At 41.3% G+C, this 23,748-nt stretch overlaps 1 protein-coding gene across 1 annotated transcript in view; it reads right to left on the bottom strand.

The window, feature by feature from the left end:
• The window catches only part of KPNA3 (karyopherin subunit alpha 3), a 52,018-nt gene extending 28,612 nt beyond the window's left edge, over positions 1 to 23,406 (bottom strand). Inside the window, exons 1-2 of the mRNA XM_086476489.1 lie at positions 23,323 to 23,406; positions 3,454 to 3,498 (exon numbers count right to left, since the gene is read on the bottom strand). Of these exons, the coding sequence (XP_086332615.1) occupies positions 3,454 to 3,498; positions 23,323 to 23,406 (129 nt within the window). The remainder of the gene's footprint in view (positions 1 to 3,453; positions 3,499 to 23,322) is intronic.
• Positions 23,407 to 23,748: the final 342 nt, after the last annotated feature.

The raw sequence follows: 23,748 nt of genomic DNA, 5'->3' as shown, positions 1-23,748 counted from the left end.
AAAACACATGTTCAGCAAGGCCAATATGGAATCAGAAAAGGGCACCTGACCATCAGGAGTGTCATCTGATGGGCTCATGGTGCCAACCCATGCCTCAGCCAGAATTCTGCCAGATGACTGCTACCCTTTTATGTCAGAGATTAGACATTAGTTCAATTCCTAAACAAATAAGTGACTGCAAAAAGAAAGAAAAAGCAGTCATTTCCTTCTGAATAAGGTGTGAAGATAGTAAATAGAGATAATATATTCTTGAAACACAGAATGTGTTGCAAATACACCTTGATGTCTAATCTCAAAAGAATAAACACCTCACACTAATACATGCAGAAATTGTTTACTACTGTTAAAAGCTGTGAAATTTTTTATTTATTCCATCTTACAAAACAGAGATGTAAGCAACTTAATCAGATCCATTCATTTAATATTTATACACACATTGATTCAGAAGACAAATCCATGACTATATAGTGCTTCAAGTGTACAGATCAAGAATATGCTCAATTTGCCTGTTTTGTTTAAAAGCCAGGTGTACACTCAGCATCTGGATAGCTGGCACAAAGGGAAGATACCCCTTCGTTTTGAAAAGGCACTGGCAGATTACTAAGGTCACACCAACACATGTCCTGAATTTGGCATACTCATGCTAGGGTAGGAGTGTTAGCTGTGAAGATCAAGAATGAAGCAATGATATTGCAGCTTATCCTTCCACTGCTAGAACTTAATAAAATGTCTCCCTTTACATTTCAGTCCCACTTCTGTACCAGAAACAATGCCCTCACATCTGCCACAGAGTTCCCACCAGCAAAGCAGTTGCCCACCAGCACCAGCTCAGTTCCTGCAAACAAAAAACTTGGACACATGCTGAATCTCTTATTATTAAAACATATTTCTTTGGTCTCTGCAGTGGAAGACGTTCAGCAAACACTCCAGGAGAACACAATTTCCTGCATTTAAGAGCTCTTGCAGCTGCTGTTCACTCTTGATTTACAGTCTGACCTACATCCAGCGCTTAGGCTCCTGTAGATGTGCAATGCATCTTTGCATGTGCAGTTTTCAGTGAGAAGTCACTAGCAGCTCATAGGCTTCCTCTTCACCATTTTCACTCACATATTACTGGCACATGCAAGATTCCTTCCACACAGAACAATCCATTGCCTTGTTTTAAGTGTATGACTTGCTCCCCACCGCGCTTCTGTAATAACATGCCCTTGAAGTTGTGACCTGTCACAAAACCCAATTATGGCAATTAAATTAGAATTAAATTTCTCACTTTGCACTGCAAATCTCTCTCCAAAGACTGCACTGGAACAATCGTGTGCAGTCTCGATTTAAACAGATGTATGAGGATACACTGCTTTAGCTAAGCCATCTTTTACAGCATTGCTTTGCTAGCAGGCATAGGCTGCCCAAGTGCTACGAATGGCTCTTCCCAGCACAGATCTCACAGTAAGTTTTAAACTGAGTCAACAAACTCATTCTGAATAGAAAGGGCCTCTAACATGTCAGCTTAAACTTCAACTGCTGATAATCCAGACACCAAAATTAATTACCTGAGTCTCATTTTAAGCAAAACCTGGCTAATTTCAGTTTTCACTTGGTACCTGCCACTGTATGTAAAAGTAGCTTTCTCCACACCTCGGTCATCTGCCAGTACTGAGGAGGCCATAGCCAGCTTAAGCTACGTAACACATTCAGACATCTTCAGCTAGTTTATTTCATCAGGAAAATATGAGAGCATTAAACAATTTTTATATGACACATCATGCTCATGTAAGTACTATGATAATTTTTTTTTCCCAATCATCTGGGACCAATTAGGTTTCTTCAACTAATTCTTATATTCTCAGGATGAACCTTATAAATATTTATTTTTTATATTGTAATAAGAAACACACGCTTTTCTATAAGGCCTGAAAAAAAAAAACAAAAAAAAGTCTTTTTTTTTTTTTAAGAAGAGCAGAAGGATCCCAGGAAAATACTAGCACAAGATTTTTGGAAGCTCCTACACAATCAGGTGGTTAAGTGCAGACAAAATTTTTCAAAAACGAGTCAAGCTAATTTCTATCAACATAACTTCTATTTACAAATTCTTCATTTTGATTTTAGCAAGGCTTTTGTCTTCTCAGTTTGCAAATAATGAAAAAAAAATTACGATGAAATTGGAAGGGTGTGCACTCCAAAGTAAGCACCACTCAGACTGTCAATGATTCAACTAGCAAACTGGAGATATGCATCAAATGGGAGACCCAAAGGAGCTTGGCCTATATCTAGAATATGCAAAGCACATGCTTCCATCAAGTCATTAATGAAAATACTACAAAACATGGATGATAACAAGCAGGAGAGGCCTTGAAGCATACTGGGGAACAGAATGGGAATTCAAGAACATCTGGGAAAAGCATATGCAATTCAAAAGAACAAGAAGCAATCAGGTTTTAAAACTTCTACATTTCTTTAACTGTGAAAAATAGAGAGCATAAACAACTACCCTTGCTTTGCAGTACTGTAGTAAGTTTCCAAAGGATATAACAGATCACAGACTGAGTGCCTGTCAACAACATACTGAATATAAATAGGAATACTGTGTTAAGAATTGTTTTTTACTATTCCATTTAAGCCTCAGCTGTGGCCTGCATCCTTCCAGACCTCCACACTTCCAGAAAGATACAGGCAATTTGGATTTGAGGAGCAGCAACAAGCCAAATCTAGGAAACAGAATGTTCAAGGAAAGGGTGAAGAACTGAATTTGTCTGAACAGGATAAGGCTAAAGGGGCTAGTATCAGCCCTCAAATATACTGAAGGCACCCAAAGGCAGATAAAAGTCTACCCCTTCTCCTTATACACATAGCCCAAAAGTAATTTAGCTTGTGAAAATATCCTCCAGCAGCAAGTCTTTAAGGTGCCTAGAAAGGCTGTTCAAAGAGTTATGAATGACGAGGGTGTAACAAATGCTGTATTTAGGCAGAGCAGTGAACTAGGTCATCTCTTGTGCTCATGATCTTCACGGCTATATTGGCATTTAGCCAATATAACCAAAATCTGACCCTAAAATTAACTCCCTCTACAGCACAGAAGCAGTAATTTCCAGAAAACAAAATAAAAGAACATCCACACTTTCTAAATGCTAAAACTCTCCCTTTTCCCATTTGGAGACTTTAACATTTGAACAGCTGACAGCTTCACTGTAATAATATGAGAACTGGTACAGAAACTGAATGTGGATTATTTCCAAGCAATACACTGGAGTAAAGCAGTACTGTTCTGCTGCACTGAGCTTCAGAAGCTGGAGAGCAAAACTAACATCAGAATCCACAGTTAGAAATCTACAAATTTACAATTTTTCTATACAAGTCTGAGGCCATAAAGCAAAGCTTACAGCAAAATATTTAGCTAAGATTACACCAGAGCATCATCAGCAAAGTAACACAGTTGATAAGCAAAAGCAGACTCACCTTTCGCAACTCAATCGTAACTTCATTTCTGTGTCTTCTCATAGTCTGTAAATAAAAAATAAAAACTGTTTGTATGTAAAGAATGCAGTATTCTGGTTTGGAATCAGTTGGTTTTAGGTCAAAAGGGCAGTTATTCATCAAAAGATAAGGAAAACAGTGTGCATAATTTATAACTCAATCTTTCCTAGCAAGATGCAAAAGTTGGGGTTTGATTTTTTGTTTTATGGGGGGTTTTTGGGGTTTTTGTTGTTATTGTTTGTTGGGGTTTTGTTTTGGGTTTTTTGCTTGTTTGTTTTAGAAAAGACCATACATCTTACAGAAAGCTTTGTCATAAGTATGTATCAGTAAGTATCCCAAAGGCAGTAAATATCGACTTCCCCATGAAGTTTCACTGGAATGAATCTCCAGGTGTTTATACGTGCACACCAAAAGAAGCAGTAAATACAGGTTAGTCTCATTCACATATGATCACATTCACAACCTGAACACGTAACCTAGGCCAGTTATCTAGCCAAGAATCAACCATGAGTGACAGATGACCGAGCTCAACGCAAACAAGACAAATTAGGCTTGTGGCAAAAGGAAATGAAGTACAGTGGTACTGAGTCTACTTAGGATCTACACTCTAAACACTGCAAAGGAAAACCAGCCCATAAACTTCTCAGCTCCTTAAAGATACTGGGCACTCAAGGACACACTCCCTACAATGCCGCTATACCTCTTAGCTAAGAGAGATCAAAAGGTTGAAAACCAACTATTTTAGCCTAGAGAAGGCAATCTCCCTAGGTTCATTTTACAATCAGTGGAAAAGACATGTACCATCAGAATGCAATTCAGAGAAAATCAGGACTGGATGACCGCTGGCAGCCTAGAAAGATCACCCCCACTAACTAAAATTAGCCTTTTAAAATACTTTATATGCCCTAACCTTGCTATTGACCTTCACTGCCGCTATCACGTTCCTTTCAAGTTAGGGCAAATAACTTCCCTGAGCTAAAAAGTATCAGTGAAGACCAGCAGTACACAGAAAACACCAGCACTACCCATCAGCCACCTAAGGAAACACTAAACACACTAAAGCTCAAACACAGGTAAATGACATGAGCAGACTTCACACCATCAATCTATACAGGATGTAGTTTCAGTGCTTAGAACGTTATCTTTGCTTCACTGTTCTCAACCACTTTACATTCATTTAATTATCTTAAGTTGACTTGAGAGCAAGGCAGGCTGCCTTCCTGTCCACTGCTTAATCAACTCACTCAAGTACACACAGACATAATCCTCCTTTTACATCTACAAGCATGAACTATACTACTTTAAACAAAGCAAGTCCTCGTTACAGCAAGAGGATGCTAGCACTACATCTACCAGAACTACACTTTCCCTTCCCCCCTCCTTCATTATTTTGCTAAACCATTTGATCCTTGTGAACATCTGAGCCTGATGCAAAAGCTCAGTACAACAGGACTGGATGGCTGGGGAATGGGATGGCATCGCGTATGCAGGGAACAGATGAAGAACCTGAAAAGTCATCACATGCAACTAGCAAGACAAAGTTTCTTGTTCTATTGGAATTTTATATTTGAATAATCTCAATAACTGCAAATTAAAGGGCACTAAATAGCCTAAAAATGTTTTTCAATACTTCTTCCCCATGGTAAGTCTGCATTTCAATGGAAAAATGTAGTTAGACAAGGCTGCCCTAAAACCTCCTTTTCCTGATCACTCTGCATGTGCTAAACGACACCAAAGTTCTTTACAGAACCTTCCACTAGTTAACACCACCCCACCTCCTCGTAAAAATCTGATCTTTTATTCCTACTTATCTTAAATTTTAAGGGGTACCACATCACATGACAAATCATTTAACTTGATGTCCATTACCATTTTCTCCCCAAAATCCAGTAATGTATGTGCAAGATTTTAAACCTCAGTGATTTAATTGATGCAAGGCACAATTTACTTTTAAATTTGCTCCCTAGTTACAATTTACTCCTACATTTTTTTTGTTTATCTACGTGCTAATTCTCTAGAATATTTTCTATTGAACAGAAAAATCAAAACAAATCTGAAGCTCTTTAGGAGTCAACCATAACATTTGCTACTACCATTCTTCTGCAAGCAAGGCAGATTTAAGAAAGACTACAGGCGGTGTGCAATAGTTCAGCAGCTTAATATTTTTGGTTTAGAAAAAGCACAAACACAGAGCAGTCCCAGGCAAGGCATTACTATCCATTTTATCAATTTACTCTAAAACCTTCTCTAACAATGTTTTGACTAAAGACAGTTACTCAGAGTCATCCATCCATAAAGGCTCTACTGGGAAGACTCTAAGCTTCTTTCTAAAGGCAAGTAATTCACTCAGATTTTCAATTAGGGTTTTATCTTTGTTTCATACTTCCATTATTTCAGCCCCACTGATCCTACCCTATTACAATTCTGTCTCAATATTTTTTTTACTAGTTTTTTGCTTTTATCAAGCTGATCTTCAAAATATTTGACTACTCCACTATGGTTTTACATTTAATGTGCAAGAAGCTGGCATCTTTTCCTCATTTAGAGAGCTACCACTCTTTAGATTCTTCAAAAGATGTTACCAACCATACAGACATTTTTGCTGACTAGTAGCATATATTTTCTAAGCTTTAAGACTTAAGGCAATCTCCCTACTACCTGGCTTTTACGCTTTTAGCTGTTCTTTTGTATTTCCTTTTAGACTTATTACATGTAGTTCTTCTTTCAGCTCTGGTACATTTTCTTTTTTCCCTTCCTCCTTTAAAAGGCAGAATAAATAGGTAGTATTCACCACTAAGTCCAGAGCTGCTTCACCATTCACAGAGCAAGTAGGTTCATAACTAGAGATATCACTAGGACTTAACTTCACAGAACTGATGAATGTCATCTGGCCCCCACTGAACTAAGGGCTCTCAGTCTTGCAGCCTCCTGCTGCCACAGCACCTTTAAAAATGCAGCACGTCGGGGTCACCAGGATCATCCAAGAGTCAGTTAACACAGTGTTAGGGATAGAGTCTTCCAACAAGTATATGGGACTGAAGCTCCCCAAGAGTCTATGGTGCATTCTGGCTGTTAAACTTGGTTGCCATGGTCAGATCACGACCCGTGCTCTCAGATGTATGCTGACATTATTTCTAACCTAACACTTCATGTCCCTGACACACGAGATGACCATTGTATAACCAACATATTCAAGACTATGGATTCCACTTCATACATGTCAATTGTTGCAGTTACAGACTGTACATGAAAAAACACATGTATGCACTTGACACTGGCCCGGTTTCCTAGTTTTATGCCTGCTGCTTAATTGGGATTTGTTCAGACTTTTCCCCATCTTGATTTTTCTCCTCTTTACCACAGGAGCTGATACACTAGTGATGGACTGCTCTATGATAGACTTCTGAATGCCTGCAATTTGGCTATTCCTGCCTTGAGAGACCACACTGTTAAGACCAAAAACATGCTTCAACCTCACTTGATTACAAGAAATGCAGGTATACATATAGCACCATGCTATATACTCGACTCTCCTGCTGGACTTTTGCAAGCTTTATTTTAAAACTTGCAGACTGATAGGCACAATTTCTAATCTTAGCTGTTGGGGGGGGATGGTTGGCAAATCCCAAATTTTATTCCCCAAAAACAGACTTAAGTGATCCAGTTAATTTTTTGTCCTGATTTTGCATTTCTTAAAAGGTAGGTGTTTAAAGCCTATGTTTCAGATGAAGCATTTTAGAAATACAACAGGTTATCAGCACCTTCCTACAGCCTCAAAAGAAGTAAACGTACATAATCCAACAGCATATAAAAGAAGTAGTCTTAAGTACCACTGCAAGCCTCCCTTTAAGGAAACAGAATACCACACTTTTATACCACCTGCAAGCCCCAGCATGTAGGGAACTGATAGGCAATGACAAGAGATTTATACAGTAGTAGAAATATTTTCCCCAGCTAACATAGGTCAGCTAAAACAGAGAGAAGAGACAAAATTATTCTGCAATTTAACGCCACATATTCATTACCAGCTTTCAGGCTGGGAGGACAACCATCTGCTAAAGTCTACATATGCAACGCTAGTTGAGGCCTAGTGAGATGTTACCAATGGATCTAACAGTGTTTGACACCCACAGCATCTGACTATGGTCACTTCTCAGCTTAATGTACTCAAGCAAGTAACTTTGTGTCACACTGGAACAGCACATCTCAAAACTACATCCCAAGACAAATCTGAACTGTTTCTTCCACTGAATTTTAAAAAAAAAAAAAAAAAAAAAAAAAATCAGGTTCCTAATCTCAGAAAGGGAAAACTTGGCATAGGCAAAATCCTACAAATCACAAAACCTACAAGTTTATTTCTTCAGAATCTGAACTGTGAGGCCGCTCCTAAACACAAGGGTATTAAAGCACCGTAGGCGAAGTGCAGAAAGTAAAAATGAGTAACTGTCAGTCAGCAGGTACTATTAAGAAAGGAGAACATACCACACTCCCAACTTGTGCTACGATATTACATATCAATTGTTACACATGACTCAAGTCAGACTTAAGTTCATAAGGCTTTTGTAATGAGGTTTCTTCTCCCCAGTTCACCATCTGTGAAAAACCACTACCTACCAGCATGTTTGACAGGCAGACATAACCACAGTAATGTACCAAGCACCCTAAGTCTTGTTACAATTCAAAAGTAGATGTTCAGCAGTATTTCTAAATTCAAGTTCCTCAGCACTTTGTTACTTTATAAAATAAAACAGAAAAAAACCCAAAAGATCTACTAGATGCTGTTAGATAAATCAGTTTTCTCACTTCTACCCTGAATTTCTGAATACTCTTCCAAAGCCAGATACAAAGCATTACATGCCAAGAATCCCTCCCTAACACCTTCCACTTGAAAGAAACATAATCCCTAGTTCCCTCCAAGTATCAAAACTGAAATTAATTTCATAAGCCAATAAAGAAAATCATTACACACATTAGGGCTGTTGTGTTACAGGCTGCAAGGGTGTTTCATGGCAATACAAGACACAAAAATGCAAAGCTGATGAAAGAGACAAGAGACTGAAGAGACACTAGGCCTTGAAAACAAATCAAACCTCAAGTCGATGCCCAAAACACGGTTTCAAAGAACGCCACAGCCCCTGTAAAACTGCCTTTGACACACTCAATGGGCAGAAGTGACACAGAATACAGCCACTCTCATCAGATCAGTGTTTCAGGTCTGGTATCTCCCTTCCAACAAGAAGCTGACAAGAAACTCAAAAGCTCAATTTCAGATCTGTGGAGAAGGGAAGGTCTTCCTGATTTTTCAGTTGATGTTTAGTTTACAACAACACAAAATTGTACATAAAATTCTTGATATCAAAAAGAAATGGCTAAAGATAACCCTGCGAATTTCTGAACTATCAGCATAACAGTAACCCTTACTGTAAGGACATTGAACAAATTATTTTTAAGTGACTAAACATCTGGGACCCTCTGGCTCAACCATGCATACTTGACAAGCACCTTTTGTGAAACCCTGTCAGAGGTGCTCAAGATGCTCACTGTATGTTAAAGAGCAAGTATCACTGCTGTAACACTGCCACTTGATGTCTTAAGACAGCCCACGCACACCTCCCTGGCAAACAAACAAACAGATTACTTCAAAGTTTTGAATAGCATTGATTGAGAGTCTAAGGAGAGAATTGGAGTCTAGCAAGCTTCTCTGGCTTCTTGAGCCTTTAACATAAAAAAAAAGTTTAGCTGCATAATACATTAAACTATCTGAAAAGGCAACTCATACAGCCTCTGTAAACTAAAAAAAAAATTTCAAGGAATCCCCAAACCGATCAGCTGTACCTGTCTAGTGTACAGCAGAACAAGACAACATTTTCCAAAACCCTCTGTAGCAAATACATAACACAGTGTATTTTTCCTGGGGAAAAAAAAAACCAAAACAAAACAAAAACCAAAACAAACAAAAAACCCCCAAAAAACACCAACCCAAAACTCTAACAAAGTTATACGAGACTACAAGAAGAAAATTCAGGCCAATTTAAAAGGACAAAATCACATCCGAGGCAAAGCAGTCAGAATAGTCCTGCTATTCATGAAAGGATGATTTAAAATATTGGTACTACTCTAAGTTAGATCTCATTTGCAATGAAATATCGGATCTAGTCTTAGGGTTTCTATTAAATTGAAATTTCTATTTCACATCTAAAAATCAATCTTAATTGATTATAAGCACTTTAAAGTCCCTTAAGTATATCACTTTCAGAGACAAGAAATTATGGATACCTGATAAAATTACTTCATCCCCAGTTGCAGTGCAAATCAGAAAACCAAAACTATTTAAATGTGTGAACGATACAACTAGTGAGAAGCTCAAGTCATTACACTCTCTTTGTTATGCTGGGATAAAGATTTCTTAAATTAAATTAAAATGAAGTTTCATGTACAAGGTGTTTAATAACTTACATTCTCTGTACAGCAAAAAATAATCAAATGCTGTAACAGCAAGTGGTACGAATTTCAAACATCTTAACCATTTTTAGCTATACCAGTTGTGTCAGAAGGAAGATAAAAGCAAAACCATTATTTAATGATTGAAAATCTACCTACCATTGTAACAATAAGATCTGGAGCTCAGGGTGGTGCTCACCCAGACTAGCCACCTCATTAAGTGAGATACCTGAGGAGTGACATCTTTTCAATCAACACATGTACTACACCACTTCCACTGCAACAGGAGCAAGTCCAGAAAACATCAGAGATGGAGAGGCAGGAAACCGATGTTTTTACACCAGCCAGCACGTCGATATCGCCAGCGCGGCTGGCCTGCCAGCTGCCCCACAAGCAGTTCGCTGGCTTCCCCCGCTCTCCCGCAGGCCAACTAGCACGCATCAGCCTCCAGCGAGCCCACCGGAGGGGAAAGCCAGGCTCACCTTGACAAGACAAACACCACACCCCAATGTCAGCTTTGGCTATTCTGCGGATACAAATGATACATTTTCAGGAACTTCGGCAAGATGTCCATTTAGTTGCCTCTGAAAAGATCAGCTAGTAAGTGGAAAAAGAGAGAACAAATTCACTGACAGATTCCATCTTCTCTGCATCTAAAACTTCATTAAAAGACCATCCATAACTGGTCTTTTAAATTCTTTATTTCTGCTCTTGCCTCTCAACATTACAGGAACCCGTCTCAGAAAAACAGAAGATGCATGCTTACAGGAAAGAGCTAGCCTGAATACATAGCTGGGATAGTAAAGTAGCTTGATCAAACACACAGGGTACCCTAAGAGCATAGCATTTGCAAGTCAATTCCAGATCACTTCCACCTGCCTAAATGAAAGAAAAAAACTGGCCCACTTCCAACAGCTGGATTGGATTTAACTAATACCTCCCCCTCTTGCATATGAGCATACCCTAAAGCATAGTTTAAATACAATGGAGTTGTGGGTGCAATACAGTGAACGGAGAAGGTGTTTGCGTTGATGAAGTAAATGCCATTCTTCCCTAGAAATCGCTTTACTAGCTTTTTTTCCTTACTCCTTCTCTGACACCTTTTAATGAGCATGAAATACTGCAATGCACATGAAAATGCAGAAGCCTCAGGAGCTGCACTGGCTTTGGGCAGAAAAAAAAATTTCAAGTGCTTGTTTGTATACAGTAGCTGAGATGAAGGTTGTCAGCTGCCTATCTTTGGTTAACATTAGGAGTTAAATATTCCACATTTGCATAGGAATATAATTTGTTAGGAAGTTTATAAATACATAAAGGGCAAGTGTCAAGAGGATGGAGCCGGGCTCTTCTCGGTGATGGCCAACGACAGGACAAGGGGCAATGGGAGCAAGCTGGAGCACAGGAGGTTCCACATTAACATAAGGAAAAACTTTTTCACTGTGAGGGTGACAGAGCACAGGAATAGGCTGCCCAGAGAGGTGGTGGAGTCTCCTTCTCTGGAGACATTCAAAACCCACCTGGACATGTTCCTGTGTGACCTACGTGACCTACTCTAGGTGGTCCTGCTCTGGCAGAGGGGTTGGACTACATGATCTTTTGAGGTCCCTTCCAACCCCTCACATTCTGTGATTCCATGAAGCTGAGGCTTAGACTGATGATACTGTTCTACTTGTTCTGGTACAGCTGGCTTCAGCCAAAAACAGAGACAAAGGGACACTGATAGAAGGTGATACTGCTGTTCTACCTGTTCACACTTTCCAAGTGCATATAGCTTACTCCAAGAATTGCAAGCAAATCACAATACTTGAAGAAAAAAATCTGGGACTACTAAACTAAAATTCTGGGACAGCATCATGATGGTCTGAATGTAACTACTTAATCACAACTGAAAGAACTAAAACCAAGGACACTGCACACTGATCCCTTCTATTTCTTCTGGACTTGCAAGATTTGACACCTATGCCAAACTAAACCAAATGTTCAGTCTAAACTAACCCTTCCTGCTAGGTTTATTCCTTTAGTTACAAGCATCATGGATTACTACCCAGCTGGTTTTCCCCCACATCAGTGCATGTTCTAGGTAGATTCTTCTTCCCCATACACAATTTTGAGATTTACCTAATTACCAAGTATTCTCATAAAGCTCCAAATCGTCCTTCTAAGAAAAACAGCAATTTTTAATTTTTTTTTTCAGTCATATAGACTACAAAGTTAGAACAGCTTCACCTCTGGCTTTAGTTATCATAGCTCCATATTAAATTATGCTGACCCAGTTAGAAATGCAGGCAGGGGGCATGGATTCCACAGTACAAGCAACAGATCTACGAAAGCAGCCAAATACACTTACAATGTGCCTGTACCCTGACCTGAGACACCAAGAGAGTTTTATTTCATTTGATTACTGTTCGACTCAAAAAGGTCCTTTTAGGACCTTTATTACTTTGCTGAAAGCATTAGAACTTGGTTCAGTTTCTCTGTGCACTGCAGAATTCTAACACTATAAAGTTTCCTTTTGGCTTGTAACCTTTAATGCAGTACTAGGTACACTAGGAGCAGAGTGCAGTATTTAAGCTGCTATATTTTCTGCCATAATCTGTCTGGGACTAGAGTTCCTCGAGGTTAATACAGATCACTGAAGGAAAACTAGATCTTTTGCAGTTGGAGGTGCCATGCTGCTTTTTTTTTTTCCCCCCAATCCCCAGTTTGGGGCCCCTAAAATGAATACCAGCTGCTTTTTGTTAGCCAGTCTGTGGCAAGGCAATTCAAGTATCTGAACCTGGCTAGTCTCAGCAAACTGGACACTTGAGATATCCACTGTGACTTTTACTCAGTGACGGGTAATGACTCACTGAAGTCAGACATGCATGCCAATATGGAAAGCCACAAGCCTCCAATTATTGTTGCTCATGGTGCTGACTCACCTGAAAGCCCTATGGAAGCAAAGCTGCCTATCCACATGATCTACTTCTACTGCTCCAAAAGATCTTGGTAGAAAAGCAATTGCTAAGTTTATTTCTTACCAGCTCGTTTGTAAGCATATTCTTTGAGGTCCCAGTACCCTCTCTGCATTTGTTTAACTTGCATACGGAGCTAATAACAGCAAAGTACTGAGATGTCAGCACTCATGTTTTAATTTCCATATACCGATTACCCGGTTTACAAGTACAAATATATCAAACAATCCTCAGGAGACTGGACCTGAAGCAATTTAGTTGGCTGCATTCAACACAAATTGCACCAATATTGATGGACACAAAGCAGTCCAGAATACTATCAACATGTTATCTGCTGTTTTAATATAGAATAAAAGAACTAGAATTCTCTATTGAATATCAAAACTCAACTGGGAGAAGGAACATAATCTAGTAAATTTCCAGTTACTGGTGCTGTTTGAATCAAGGACATTATACCCAGTCAAAGTATTACAGCATTCCCATTCAGATGTAGATCTTAACACTGTTAATCACACCTTTACTGACATCAGATCAAAGATCGCAATGCAGCCATATGGGCTCCACCTGAAGTCAACTGAAGTTTCCAGGTAACCCCACTGCACCACAAGCTACCTCATCACTGCACACCAGTTAGTCTGCGCAGACCAACAGGCAGGCAACAAGTATCACCAACTACTTCAAAGTATTTGTTTTGTCCTGTGGTCCTAACAGGGCAAGGAACCTGTGTAGTGTTCCAAACAGCAGTGGCAACGCAGCCCCTGCTACCTCCACTCTGACAGGGGCCCACCTTGAAGTACATAAGGGTGGAGTTTGGTCATTTAAGCTACAGCCCAAAAGAAACTACTGGTCTGAAGGATACTTGTATCAAGTCTTTCTTGTTTTCTGTACTTCTTGGAAGCAGAAGGGCATACTGAATTTTACAACAATGCCAGCTCTGTCTTATCTGAATACTGTGATATACCAAATAAGCACCAAGAACAGTGGGTAACCAAGATAGTCTCATTACAAGTGATTCCTATTCACACTTTTAAAAAAATTAGAAGATGAAGGCTTCTTGACACACTGTAAACACACACAAGGATTTGAAATTTGGTAGTTTTATTTCACAAGAATCTGCTTTCGACAGTCCACAAATTTCTATTCAGACATGTGAACACTAGCAAGGTATTTGTTACTTTCCTGTAGTGCACAAACAGTGTAGCAGATGCTTTAGAATCTCCCAGAAATAGAAGTTTATCCTATCCTCAACAGAGAACAGGCAAAACACCTACACGACTCCTTGGTCTCTCCCAAGACATGACACCACCTCAGTCCTCTCCTAGAATTTCTAAGCAAGCGTCCCCCCCGTTCCCTTACCGAGGAGGGAAAGTACACCAACCTGCCTATTAAAGTAGAACAGCTGATTGACATTGCAGAAGAGCAGGAGTCCCTTTCCTCTTCTATAGTCTAGAAGACACCAATTCAGTTTATTTCTGTTACCAGAAACCAAATGCATTTTTAATGCCATGCTTCACGGCCAAAATATCATCTTCGCTTGTGTACAGAATACGAAAACAGAAAACAGCAGAGTAAACTTAAAATGACTGCTCATGGTAACTACACGCAAACATGAGACTAAAATTTTGATCTTTAGATCAGCATAAAGACTTAAAAAAATTCTTTTAAATGTAAAAGCTTTTATAAAATTGTAGATAACCACTTTCAAGAATCTAATTACAAAATGAAGTGTTTGGTCAGAAAGGCCTCTCAGACTTCTGGGGCAAATGCCACAGAAGACCAGACATTCTTAAGCTTGCCAAATATTTATACTAGTTTCCCCTAGGAAGAAAATAAAAAAAAAAAAAAAAGAAAAAGAAAACCTACTAGGCTAAATACTAGCCAGATGCCTTCTTGTGCAATCTATGTTTGAACAAAGACACACCCTTTCCAGATACTTAAACAGTTTTCAACTGTAATATCAAAGTACCTCAGACAATCATTCTATGATTCTGTGATATATTTATAAGCACCTCCCTGTGAAATGTGAAAAAAAAAAATCCTATTATTCCATCTATAAAATGGGAAACAGTAATTGCAATTTGCATACATTCACAGGGTGCCATGAAAAAAAACCAACAAATCAAATCCCTAGAGAGCTAGTCTATATTCAACCACAGCAAGCTTTTTTGGTATAATATTACATGGCTCAAATAAAATCAGATTTTTTTTTCAAAGATATAATCAAAAAGCAAAAAAAGATTAAACATGTGCTAGCTGCCTAATTAAATCTATGAAGAGATCATTCTGCTCAAGATGCAAGAGAAAACAAACCCAGCTGACAACCCAGGAAGAAGACGGAGCATGAGGAATTAAAAAATACACTTGAGCAACATCCCATGATCTTTTATGAATGCTGTCAGCAACCTTCTGACTTAATCATTTCAGTATCATGAATTCTAGATGCTTCTACTTCACTTTTTAACAAGACATAAGCCCTGATTCCATGTTTCTGCCGTTTGAACGTTTTGGGTATCATACTTCTCTCCTTGAGGATACCTTTAGTTTCTCAAAATTCCAATTTACACATCCTTCCTTAAAAAGGGTATCATCTAGCCCTAAGAAGTCACTTAGGCTACCAAAAGCAGTCTGGTTTTGATGGACAAGAGCCCCTTCGAACCTCCCAGCTATAGGGCTCACCAAAACACAGGCTGCACTGAGCACAGAGGTAGCGTGGGCCATACCCCCATCAGCACTGGGCATGGGAAGAGGGTGCTGCCAGATTCTGAACTGCCACTGGCAGCTCTTGATGCTCAAAGGCACCGTCACTTTGATCGCCTGTGTCAGAGCTCCTTAAACGTCTCTTCTTGTCCACAAGGTTGCTCTTCACTGCTGTTTGTTCAGTGGTATGAACACAGCCCACTACCAGCCTACGTTCTTCTTGCACGCCTAACGAACAGCGGTTAACAGGGTCCTGCTGACTCCTAGCAGGGCTCTCTCATTTCAGGATTCTCTCTTGATGTGGAAAGCCTTCTATATCTGGCTGCAAGTCAGACTCTTGATGCAGAGAAATCACTACCACTGATTTTGCATCTAACATTTGTATGCGTGAAAAGCAGCAAGAAACCCTGATGCCAAAAAGCTGCATGCAAAGACAGCATGCTGGTTAGGGTGCCCTTAGCTTACCTGAGAGAGAGACACAATGTGTCTCCACAAAATTTCATCAACTTTCTGATTTACAATGCAGTTGACTACGACAAGACAAGAACTGCGAACCTGAAATCTCACACAGCATCTGGCCAGGAATCCTTATTGCGTCTCTGAAAACCTGGCCACAAGTCAGTCACCCTAGCACTCTGACCATCTTCTCATGCAGACAAGCCTTTACTATGTTCCACACCAGCAAGTTTGCAATGGGGCTTCAACACTCTTTAAAATACATCTCCACCAAGGCCAACAAGCCAACTATGAGGAGGCCATTTCTCCAAGTTGATTTTGCAAATCAGCTATTCTATCACTATGTCCAAAGTCCACCTGTTACCCAATCTGACAATAACCAAGGTTAAAAATGCACAAGAGATCCTCAGCTGGTCAGACATGACAGAATACGAGGGAAACAAGCGATTCAGTGTTTGAACGGGGAAGATGCTCACTTTGTCTCCTGTTCTGCAGCTGTTCGTCCAGTATATATTCCTATTTTGTACTTGCAGTATTTATTAAAGACACACACAAAATCAAGTTTAAAACTGACTGTAACATTTGCTTAACCTGAGAAAGGAGACAAGTGTCAGCTGACCCAGAAGAAACGATATGGAGCTTCCCCAGCAGATTTAATGTCAATCTGACTGCGACTGACAAGGGAAAACAATCCAACAGCTAAATATCACTAGACAAGGTATACCTACTCCCCTTCACACTGACCTCCTCTCTTTGAGCCAGCACTGGTCTTCTCCAGGCATGAAGGGCTGGCTCAGGAAGCTGAGGGAGCAGAAAATTAAAGAAACATGAAGAGCTTTGCAACTCGTTCACTCCAAGTTCTGATGCAGGACTAACTTTTTGAAAGAAACTTAGCTCTTTTGACTACCCACGCCAAATTTGGTGGAATGGAATGCAAAGTGCACAGGTTCTGCAATTACAGAAGTAATCAGGGACACCAACTCAGAATCAGAGTTTCACAGTGCTAGGTATTTTGGAAATAATTGATAGAGACTCCATTCTTGGAAAATATATAGGTCTTACACTTCTTTTTCATTTCAAGTCAGTTCACTTGGCAATTAAAAGTAGTCTTTACTACTTGATGACACAGTCCATCGGCTTCGAGTTCACTGCTTTTTCTAGCCTAATCTTATAAATTAAATGCCTCATTCCACTTCCAAACCCACAATAAATACAAATCTAGTCACTCACTTGTAGCTAACATCCTCCTAATCGCCACCTTTTCAGATAACACAGTTTTAGAGGACAAAATGTCCTGCTTGGGTTTGGTCTGAACTGCACAAATATTATGAAAGCCTCAAAGAACTTATGTAAAACTAGTACAACAGTTATACTGCTATCAACTTTGACCAGACTTTTACAGTTTCCACGTTAAAAATCAATCCTTTAACAGAAGAAGCTTTAGATATACCAGTGCAAATGCTGTAGAAGTGTTAGAAAAACATAAGAATGAAGGAAAACAAATTCTGTAATTACAGGAAGATTAGCAAAGGCTTGGTATATCACAACAACAAACAGCGATACTTGGATCCCAATCAGCTTATGAAGATTATGTCCATCGTGAGACACCATCTCCAAACCATCTCCATAGGTACTTCTGAAATAAACGAGGTATCTGTATCTTTAAACATTTTAAAATACAATGCATTCAATTGATTTTGAACCTCACAAGGAAAACATAAGACAGTATATCCAAGTGGACTTATTGGATGTTTGTTTTCTGCCAGAGTCACAAATATTTCACAGCATTGTACTATTTACTTGCAGACTATCTAAAGTTTGCAGAATTCTGTAGCAATAGCAACCAAGGAGGCTTCCCACACCTACATTTTACTTCCTAGCCATGTAATTCTTTCCAAGATACAAACGTGTACACCTGTATTCTGCCAAAAATACTGGCCTGAAAGGGTAATAAAGAAGCTGCAGGAGTCATCTTAGAAATTCTGCATGAGTATTGGATCTTACATTAAATCCAGTTCCCAACAGGAAGCTACCTGTGTTTTCACTTGAACTACTGAGGTTCACCGAGCCAGTGAAGCTATTAAGACAGCAGGTCCACAATACCTTAAACTAACCTAAATCAGCTGTTACAGCCCTACTCCTTCCCAGCCCTTCCTTTGCCAGTATCCATTCATGTGCCAGCAATGCTAAAGGCAGAAAGCTGAGCAATCTGTAAAAGCCAGCTCCTGAAAGAGACTGGATTGCTGCAAAGTAGCTGGGAGTAACGGGCTTTCTAGGATTGCTACAAACCTTATCTGTTTCACGTAGCGTTTGAGGAGAGTACAAGGAGACAGCAAAAACACTAGTCAGTGCAGAGAACAGCATCAAGAAATGAGCTGGTAGCAGCATGCCTGGTCATTCATTAACACCGTGCAGCTATGGCACCTCCACTGCAATAAGCCCTTGACACTTGACAGGAATGTGGCTTTAAGTCAACCTATATCTTTCTCAGGTGCCCACAGACTGCATAGATTTGGCCTCCCCAGAATGATATTCCTCTGCTTGCAAAAAAAATTCATGGCAGCATGACAGAAAAACATGAACAAATTCAAGCATCCACAAGAACTAGATCCACAGCAAAGCAACAACAGTAAATACACTGAAGCTGCCAGAGCTGATGATGGAGATCTGGGCTAAGCCAGTTTATTCCTCTGCCTCATCTGGGGTTGGGATGCTGGAGGTAGAGAATAAAAATGGATCCTTCCAAGTCCCTGAACCCAAAAGTGATACAGACCAAAAGACCAATTGCCCCTAAAAACCTGTAACTGGAGAAAAGACATCAGTGGCCAGGACCTCTGAAGCTTAAAATCAAATAGAGCAGGAGTAGGTGAAAGATGATAGAGTGGCTAAGCCTCCTTTGGGTAAATAGCCTTCAACAAATTTCAGGAGGTTAATCCTATGGCCTAAGCAACAGAAGTTCAAGGACTCGTGTTCTTTCGACTTATGATTAGGGGTATGACAAGTATACGAAAAGGAAATTTTAATCCCAGTCATTGAAGTGTTTTTACAGAAAGTTATTTAGGTTATAATGCACTAACACCTCACTAGTTGCTTTTTTGGTTTATTTTGTTGGGGTTTTTTTCCAAATGAGTGCACACGGAGCTCTACTTTTGATCCAGTATGCATTTTGCTAATTACATGACCACATAGTCTCACTGCATCACCCCAAAATAACAGTAAGTCATGCAGACAGCCCTGCAAATTATAACATTTCCGTTCATCAAGAATTTTTCCCCAGTTTTAGTCAGGGATGCTGACTAATCCCAACAAAAAGAAATGGGCTGAACTGTTTGATCTGTCACCTTAAACATAAGAACAGTGAGCCAAAGTATGGGTGCCTGCTATTGTAATAAAAAATAAGTAACATTTCTAGTCCAAGAAGCTGGAGGAGTAAAAGAAGTCTGAGAAGGATGTTACTAGGTAAAGAATGAAGCTGAAGAACTGCAAACAGAAAAATCAGAAGGTTCAAATTAGGTTTTCTGAAACCTAGGCTAGCTTAGATGTCAGTATAAACACGTAAACACAGCAGTTACAAGGGGTATTACAAATGAAGTGATTGCAACTGTTTAACCTTGTCCTGTGAAGCCTCAATTACATTGGAATAACCAGTGCTGTACATTTAGAAGAAACCCACTGAGACTTAAGACTACATGCCTATGATCAACACAGGAAAGCTTTCTCTTCATATTTGGGACAATTTAAAAAGCCCTTTCACATCTTTGGAGAATACAAAATTGAGAAGGTTGTGAGGAGAAACTGTTCTGGCAGTTGTTTGTCCAGATGAAGCCACTAGTGCGCTCAGCTCTGCAGGTTCAGGTTAGCTCTATCTGCTGCTAACCACATGTCAGTACCTATAAAAATAGAAAAGTGTCACTAATAAATCAAGAACACAAACTCCTATTGAGTAACACTTCATTTCTGCCATTTGGTTTTGCTATTATTCCTTTTGGGGGCTAAATACTTTTTGGAAGTATTAACCAAAATCAGAATTCCAGTTCTATATACACAACTCTACCCCCTTAACAGAGGAATCCAACAAAAATGTAAGAAACTCCCACCCAAACCTGACACTAGGAAAAGCAGAGTGAACCTGTGCAGGCCAAGGATTCAGAAGCTTTGACTTCTGCTCAACAAATCCATTTCTTTGCTCTTGGTAAAGGAGCATAATGAGAAATTGCATAGGGGAGTGAGGTCTGTCTTAACATAAAACAAAAGTACTTGCTCATCTTTTGTTTCCTTTAAAGTTGCACTAACAAAAATCAAAGACAATTATAGGGCCAAGCAAACCCAGTAATAAAGTATGAGTTAACTACAAATTAAAGGAGTAAGTATTTTGGTCTGCCAGAAGAGTCTGTACCCAGAGGGGATCAATAATAACTCATCAGTATTTATTAGAAGCCAAAGGAAGATTACTAAAGAATGTATTCAAGCCTGATGAGTTCAAAGGCAGTGACTGTCCCCAGGCAGGAGGTGACTTAAATGCCACTGTTTTCAAACTGAACTTGACAGCATAGGGCTTTGAATATTTTACATGTTACATTACAAGGATGTAATCTAGGTATCAGACCATGATTTATTACTCCACCATCCTAACCACTTACTTTCTCTTTGGTGGAATTTGACAAAACGTGTAGATGCAGATCAATGCCAACAACAGCACTGATGCTTCCTGGTTTCCAACGTTAAGTACAGAAAATTGGAGGCAGGATCTCTATGTAAAACTCCTTATTGCAGCACGGGGATCAAAACAATTGCTGACAGTTGGGAATTATTTATAATATTTGATTTAGTAAAGAAACGTTTTGCGGAGAACTGATAACTTTCACTAAATACAGACAAAGCAGGTCAGGCTGTGTACCAGTATCTCAACAGAAGCACAGTAAGTAATACATAGCACTGCTGTGCTCCTTCACTCTCCACTATAAACTTAATTTACATTGTTTTACTTCTAGAGACTTAAGTTAATGTTTACTTAGAAGGGTACTTCTAACACAAACTTTTAAATAAGTACCATGATCAGAAAAGAGTCAAAAAGGAGGTGTAGTAGAAGATTTCAAACATTTAATACAAATCAAGTTGTTCTGAAAGACACTGACACATTTCTAATCTTTTACAGTCCTTTAAATGAATCTAAATTTCATTTTAGCATACCTCCATGGGTACACAACTTTTACATACTTCTGTGTTTCATCTGTTTGTTGCCCCCATAAGAAAGATGCTTCTCAGATTTTAACCCTTTTCAGAAGCACAGACAAAAGCTTTAACCACATTGACATTGTTGGAGCTATCTACCAAACGGTCTTAGGCTCAGCCACAAAAGGAAGTCAGTCAGCACACTGGAAGACAACTCTAGAGGATATACTTCTCTGTAACAGCAAATACCCTATTCCAGGATAATTACTCCTCTTCAGGAGGAAATAAGAGCTAAGCTACCTTAGCTGGTCTAGTATAACTAATTTCAGTAAAGCTCAGACAGTCAATTCCCTTCTTCGCCCCACAGAGGCAGATATTTAATTCCCCTCGTCTCCGGCATGCTATAATATAAGCAAGCATGGATGACAGATCAGTTCACACCAGGCATGAACATACCTAACCTTTCCCTGTTTAGAGCTCTGATGGATTCAGGCCAGTGACTGAGAAAGCAGCAACAAAGCCAGTAACCAATATGAGGAGATGAGACAAGGACAAAATGAATGAGGAGCAGCAGGAAGAGTCTCACTGGATGAGAAGGGGAAAAAGAAACCCACCACGCCTCCTCCTTACCCTGAAAAGCAACTGCTAAACAGAAGGATGGGCAATTTTTAGTTACTTTCTAACATTTACTAATGTTAGCCAGAAGTGTTGAAGTTATCATACTCTTTACATACAATATTTTCTGTGAGAAAGATTCACTGTCACCGAGTTAAACAAAAATTAAGATAAAGATTAGTTTACACCGTGAATGTCATCTTAAAGACACTGCTGCTGCTAAGCCTGACCTGCATAAAATTGTCTCCACCCAAACAATAGCAGCAGAGGTGTGAATTCTGCTAAAATACAAAACATGCTTTCAAAGGACTAAAACGCCAGCCCTACTGATTACAGAAGTGAATTTAAGTGATAAAACCAACAGAAGCACAGAAAACACCCTCAGGTGAAGTCAAAGTCATCTAGCACATATTTAGGTTTTTACTGTAGCGAATCCTAATCCGATTTCAATCCTAGTCTGATTTCAGAACAACTCCCTCCCCCTTCCTCTCCTATTACAGAAACTTAAACACAAGATTTGGGATCTCCTCCCTTTTCAATTGCGACTAGAATTGAAGATGTCCCCAGTAACGACACACAGATTCAGAAGACCTTCGCGATACCTCCAAGGAATAAGCTTCTAATCACCTAGCGTGTCTCAGATTCGGGGGAGTAAACTACTACCCCATTAGTCTTAGTAAGGCACCACACTCCTTCCCGATTTAGATAGAGACGCCCAGCAGACAATTACTGATGTGCCTACCAGCATTAAAAAAAAAAAAAAAAAAAAAAAAGAAGGGGGGGGGAGGTTGATTTAAGGCAGTACAGGGAGCAAAATCGGCCAGCACAGTACACTGTAAAAAGGCTCATCACAGCGTGGGAGCGGCCCCTGCCACGGGCACAGGCCCCCGTGTGCGGCGGAGGCGGCACAGCGGGGCACGGCAGCCCCTCGCCCCGGCGGAAGGGCTAATGCCGGCCCAGAGGGGCTGTCACAAAAGGCAGCCGGCACCATTGTCCACCCCATCCGAGCCCCGATCCCGCCGAGCACGGGGGAGGGGGCGCAAGGAGGAGGCAGCCGGGGTGGGAGAAAGGAGCGCTGCGGGAGGAGGGGAAGCGGGGCGGGCGGCGGAGGGAGGCGGGGGGTGTGCATCCCGCCGCCTTCCGGCCCTGCCCGGGCACAGCCGCCGGCGCGGGGCCCACCGGGCCCTCCCGCACCCCGGCAAGCCGGGCAGGCGGCGGAGGGGGCGCGGCGGGGCCCGCACGCCGCGGCCGCGCTCGACCCGGCAGCGCCAACCCTTCCCCCCGCCGCCGCCGCCTCCTCCGCCCCCCGCCGGCCGCGCCCGCATGACGGAGGAGAAAAAAAAAAACCCGCGGGCGTTTTCCCCGCCGCCGCCCGCCCGCCCCGACCGGCCGCTCCCCGCCTCCTTCCCGCCGGCGGCGCCGAGAGCGCGGCCAGGCCCCGGCCCCGGCCCCTCCTCTCGCGCCGGCCGGAGGCGGAGGCCGGGCCCGGCCGGGGCCCCGCCGGCCCCGTACCTACCTCCACGTCGCGGCCCTTGTTCTTGAAGCTCTTGATGCGGTGGTTCTCCAGGCCGGCGGCGGCGGCGGCGGCGTTCTCGGCCATGGCGGCGGCTCCCGGCGGCTCCCGGCGGCTCCCGGCTCCTGCGAGGCGGCTCCGGCGGCGGCTCCCGGCGGCTCGCGCGAGGGGAGGGCGGGGGGGGAGGAGAGGGGGGCGGGGGGAAGCGGGACGCTCCGTGACGAGCGTGAAGGGGGGGGAGGGAGGGGGGGGGGAAAGGAGGAGGGAATGGGGGGTGGGGGGAGGGCGAGGGCGCGCGCCGTTGCTGAGTGACTGGGAGGGCGGCCGCGAGCGCACGTGACGCGGCGGGCGGGCTCCGCCAATCGCCGAGCTGTCCCTTCCACCCCCGCCCCGTTTCGCCCCGCCCTCCCTGCGTAACGACCGAGGCGG

This window comes from Leptosomus discolor, chromosome 1, assembly GCF_034619465.1.
Source record: "Leptosomus discolor isolate bLepDis1 chromosome 1, bLepDis1.hap2, whole genome shotgun sequence".
Classification (NCBI taxonomy): domain Eukaryota; kingdom Metazoa; phylum Chordata; class Aves; order Leptosomiformes; family Leptosomidae; genus Leptosomus; species Leptosomus discolor.
This window is presented reverse-complemented; position numbering and strand designations above follow the sequence as displayed.